Source organism: Helianthus annuus, chromosome 9, assembly GCF_002127325.2.
Source record: "Helianthus annuus cultivar XRQ/B chromosome 9, HanXRQr2.0-SUNRISE, whole genome shotgun sequence".
Taxonomy (NCBI): Eukaryota; Viridiplantae; Streptophyta; class Magnoliopsida; order Asterales; family Asteraceae; genus Helianthus; species Helianthus annuus.
Window position 1 is genome coordinate 63,083,647 of NC_035441.2, and position 5,568 is coordinate 63,089,214.

Consider the following 5,568-nt stretch of genomic DNA (forward strand, 5'->3'; position numbering starts at 1 on the left):
CCGGGGTGGCGCCGTGCCTGGCCGGCCTTGGCCGTCTCCCATACCCACTAGTCTAACCGTAGTGGTGTAGCGTCCCTTCCACATCGGTAACAAAAGCCTTGCCATTCCAAGGCAGCGCCAAATGGGGCGTAAGCCCATTTTTCAAGACCTTCCACCAATCACGTGCACACACATTTATTTTTTCTTTTTTCTTTTATTTAGTTTACTACTTAAATCACTACACTTTTGTGAAAATGTAGTTTAGTTAAACCTCACTGCTTATATAATATATAACAGAATGTTTTAACAACAAGCAGATTTCTTGACATTGTGTTTTAACAGCAAGCAGATTGCTGGACACACTGTCAGTGTCTTCGTCTTCAACACAACCCAGTGTCTTCATCTTCAACACACTGTCATCATCAACATTAAAATGGTAAAACACATAAACCTTAAAACACACTGTCATCATCAACATATTCAGATGTCATTTTAAAACACACTGTCATCATCAACCTTAAAATGGTAAAACACATCAACCTTAAAGTGGTAAAACACATCAACCTTAAATCATACAACGAAGATACGGAAGTGAATCGGGTAACCTAGAGTTAAATGAGACTGACCTGGATTCGAAAAGAGCTCGCCGGAAACCTTGATTGATCGTCGGCGGCGGCGTCACCCCAGCCGCTCCTCTCTGCCTACCCCCTTCTGGTCGCTGAGCACCACCACCACAGCGCCATCCTGCGCCGCCACCTAACCCCACAAAATCCCTCCTCCACTGTGTGTTGCGGCCATCACCGTTTTGAGGTTTTTGGAGGTGGGTTTAGAGAGGGGGAGAGAGAGAGAGAGAGAGGGGGGGGGGAAATCGTATGAATTTAGGGATTGGTTATTGATATGACAGTTTCTTAATTGATTTAAAACATTTCCAATTACCAAAATACCCTCACTATATTAAAAGTCTCTAATTATATAACTTAGATATTACGAAAATGCCATCAATTTGATCTAAGCCATTAAACACACTCATCTAATGGCCCAGATCACTTCCTACACTTTCTAGGAAAAACACACTTTCCGCAGGATCCCTACACCACTACGGTTAGACTAGTGGGTATGTATGTATAGGTATGTGTGTGATGGAGTGGGCCGGCGAGATCGTCCAAAATCAGACGGAGAAGACGGGGACGGGCCAAGGGGTCGGTGTTCCGGGGTGGCGCCGTGCCTGGCCGGCCTTGGCCGTCTCCCATACCCACTAGTCTAACCGTAGTGGTGTAGCGTAACTTCCACATCAGTAACAAAAGCCTTGCCATTCCAAGGCAGCGCCAAATGGGGCGTAAGCCCATTTTTCAAGACCTTCCACCAATCACGTGCACACACATTTATTTTTTCTTTTTTCTTTTATTTAGTTTACTACTTAAATCACTACACTTTTTGTGAAAATGTAGTTTAGTTAAACCTCACTGCTTATATAATATATAACAGAATTTTTTATACTTTTAAGTTAAACCACTACGTACAGTGATAGGGTTGACATCATGTTCATTAAATTTTGTGCAACCTTCGCCGACCTAAAATTTCATTAACTTTATATGTGAGCATTTTGATCGTCAATGTTTATCTATCAACGTAATGAATATTAAAGTGTAACACCAAACCACCCTTGGTATAAATAGCATGATGCTTCTAAGGTGACCTTAAGTCATAAACTTATCAACTCTATTAAAGTGTACCACCAAACTACCCTTGATATAAATAACATGACACTTCTGAGCTCACCTTGAGTCATAAACTCATCAACCCAAAAATTGATGAAAGCTAAAAATGGAATATGACGTAATTTAGCGCATCAATTGGTGTTTATTTATGGTAAAAAAAATTGTTAAAATATGTTCATTAACAAGTATAAGGGGTTGTTTGGTAGCCTCTGAATGGTCATTAAGAGGCTACCTCTTAATGGAACCATTAAGAATTTTACCAATGAGAAGGTAGAAGAATGTGACATGTGATAATTTACCATTCAGAGGTTACCTCTTAACCATTCAGACTTTAGGTTACCTCTTATTCATTCAGAGGTTTTAAACCATTAAGAAGTAGCATCTGAATGGTTATTAAGAGGCTACCAGACAGCCCCTAAATATCTTTTAGATCAGCGTTAATTAATATTTTCTACACTAGCTTTTTATTTTATTTTATTGTATTACTATTTTTTTCTAGTTACGTACTTATATACACAGACTCACATAAGAATACATAAAAGTTAATTAAAACATATATTACAGACTCACATAAGAATACATAAAAGTTAATTAATACATATATTAAAATACTAGAGATAAATAATAAAAGAAAAAAAAACTAACTTTTCTTAAATATACATTCTCTATATATCTATAACTATTTACAAAATTACAATTAACATGAAAAAGCTAGGTAAAGTTTCTAAACATGAAAAAGCTAGGTAAAGTTTCTGAAAACGACACGCTTGTGATTTAGTTGCACACAAATATATATGGTAACCGCTTAGAGCGTCTCCGATGGGACTCTACATCGATGAGGGCACGCAGCCAGACAATACACACGGCCACACGCACCCCTCTTCCTCTCCTCCTCCTCCTCCTCCTGCCCAGACGGACAATACAAACGCACCCCTCTTCCTCTCCTCCACATGCTCTCATAACGGTTCAACTTCACCACATTAACCACAACATCTCTTACCTCCTCCACACAGGCTTCATCCACGAACACGGGTTGAAGGTACAAGGTGCTCTTAGTTACTGGCTATTCATAAATTTACAGTGTTAAATATTCTTTACGGTATTCCATAGTGGATAGTGTAGATAGAGGTGAACCAAACTACATCTTTGGCTTCAATCTCATCACCAACCTGTAACATTTTTCTGCACAATAAGATGATGCATAACCATGTTCTGTAAACATACAAATTAGAGTCCAAAGGTATTTTCTTTTTCACACTTTGCATTACATATTACATAAACAGATATAAATAAACAATCCTCGTTACATTTATTATGTTTTCGACGCACGGGAAACTCAGACCCTAAAACAAACTTAAGCAACCGCGAAAGTAACATATGAAAGTTGGTCAGTAAACACTTGCAGCAACTCAAAACACAGTCCATAAACGCAAATAACACTTGTATTTCAATGGGAACTCGAGCCACTAGCTTCATTATCCAAGAAACGAACGACAACTACTGTTATATTATCCGCACTACCTCTCTGAGACGCCTCCTGCATCAGCCTTTTTGCTGCTTCTTCTGGGCTGTCAATTGGTATCGCCATTGCAACGGCCTCATCGTTGGTTACAACATCCCAGAGCCCATCACTTGCGAGAATTAGAAACTCAAGTGAGTTATCAACCTTTTCCTCTTGAATCTCCGGATCCGCCACAACGTATTGCTTCAAAAGTTTATCACCGAACGCACGGGAAACAGCAAGAACACCACCGACTCTCCAAGTCCCAGCCCACATGACAAAACCACCAGCATCCTCAATACGTTGTCGTTCATCACTTTGATCCGGCTTATGGTCACGGGAAACAGCAAAGGCTTTACCACCCCTGCAAATAACAGCGCGTGAGTCACCGACGTTTGCAACGAGCAAACGGTCACCGACAAGAATAGCGGTTGAAGCAGTTGATCCAGCATCACGGTTCTGATTGTTCTCTGATTTCAGAAACTCGGTATCTGTATGACTGTACGCGTCCGATATTGCCGCTTTGGTGTCAGATATGAACTTCGGATGCTTGATGAGATTACTGAAAAGATGTTGCTTGACGTACTCTGCAGCTCGAGCTCCACCATGACCATCAAACACTCCAAACAAACCAATCGTTTCACCATCTACGCTATCGATTCTTGCCTCGTAGAAATCCTCCATCGAAGATCTTTTTCCTGGAGAACTTGCAAACCCGTAGCTGAACTTTGAGTCTTCACTCAGACCACCACCACTAACAGGCGAATCACCATTCGGTTGACCCATGCTGGCCGATGAAACTGAACTCAAATACCCCATATCCACCAACAATGAATTAACTCCCCTATAAAAATAAGATCAATTTCAAAGGATAACATAAAAAACCGAATCAAATTGCTAAATTTCAACTTTGGATTTCATCAAAAACTCATTCAAACTAGAGTTGTTCACTAGCCAAGTCAACCAAACCAACCTGAGCCAAGGTCAGCTCGTGCTCAGATCCGTTTGTAAGCGAGCTGAGCCGAGCCGAGGTGGGTTGGTTTGTGAACAAGCCAAGTTGAGCTGGCTCGATTTGTGAAAAAACCAATTTTGAAAGAGTTTTTTTTTTCGAGCGAGCTTCAAACCATGCCAAGCCGAGCCAGGGTCAGCTCGTGTTCAGATTGGTTTGTAAAGAGCCGAGCCGAGCCAAGCTTAGTTTGTAAACGAGCCGAGCCGAGTCGAGCTCAGCTTGGTTTAAAAATGATCCGAGCCGAGTTGGATCGGTTTGTAAACAAACCGATCTTAAAAAAAACTTCGAGCTATTTGAACAACCCTAATTATTCTGACAAAATCTTTAAAACTCAAACATCATATTATCTATGCATTCAAAAAGCCCTAAAATCAAACAACTAAAAAGAACCATTCTAGAACCAATATTAACAATAAAAAAAGATCAGATCAAATAATTAGGGCTAAATCAACATCCAAAAAAGTCAAAATCACAACAAATCATCAACAACACGACAAGATTCACTTTCCGTACACCAAATCAGTACACAAATTCAACAAAAAACGTATAAACACATAACAAATTCGAATTGAATTCACCTATTATGATACAAAATTGCAACTTCGACGCCGATCAATCAGCGAAAATCTGAAAAAGAAGATCGGAAATTGATGCGATAACCCTAGAAAAAATATATGAACAATAATCGGTCTATATACAAATTTGTTACCTGTGTAACCTAACGGTGTTGAGATCTGAATTGATTAGATTCAAGAAGATGCAATTGATGATATATCTGGAGCTAGGTCAAAAAGTTGACATTTTGACTTTTGCTTTTGCTCGTCTTCTCATATTATAAAGTATGAAGAGGGAGGGGAGCAAGCAAGATCCACCATGTTTGGTCCTTCTAGTTAAGTAATTGTTTTGATTAGACCTTGTGCTTGTGATAAGTTTTTAAATAGGGACATGATATCGAATTCGAAGTGTATAAACATGTTCTAAAGGATCTACGAAGGATCTAGCGATGTCTAGTAGGTGTTGATGGTGTATTAGGTTAACGTTGATGTGCGATAGAATGAGTTGATTTCGTGATTTGATGTTGGTCGTATAAATAGGGACATCGTATCGAATTCGAAGTGTATAAACACGTTGTAAAGGATATACGAAGGATCTAACGATGTCTAGTAGGTGTTGGTGGTGTATTAGGTTAACACTGACATGCGATAGAATGAGTTGTTTTTCGTGATTTGATGTTGGTCGTATAAATAGGGACATCGTATCGAATTCGAAGTGTATAAACACATTCTAAAGGATCTACGAAGGATCTAATGATGTCTAGTAGGTGTTGGTGGTGTATTTAGGTTAACGTTGACGTGCGATAG

The 5,568-nt window shown here is 39.5% G+C and overlaps 1 protein-coding gene across 2 annotated transcripts; it reads right to left on the reverse strand.

The window, feature by feature from the left end:
- Positions 1-2,892: 2,892 nt before the first annotated feature.
- Positions 2,893-5,071, reverse strand: LOC110877641 (probable protein phosphatase 2C 59). Of its 2 annotated transcripts, XM_022125804.2 has the most exons (3): positions 4,917-5,071; positions 4,786-4,834; positions 2,893-4,042 (listed from the first exon to the last, which is right to left on the reverse strand). In XM_022125804.2, exon 3 carries the CDS (start codon positions 4,015-4,017, stop codon positions 3,145-3,147), a length of 873 nt encoding a protein of 290 aa, XP_021981496.1. In that variant the 5' UTR covers positions 4,018-4,042; positions 4,786-4,834; positions 4,917-5,071; the 3' UTR covers positions 2,893-3,144. The 2 variants fall into 2 exon arrangements, with proteins under 2 accessions (XP_021981496.1, XP_035833309.1); XM_035977416.1 differs by lacking the exon at positions 4,786-4,834 and having other exon boundaries at positions 4,917-5,067.
- Between the last annotated feature and the right edge of the window lie 497 nt (positions 5,072-5,568).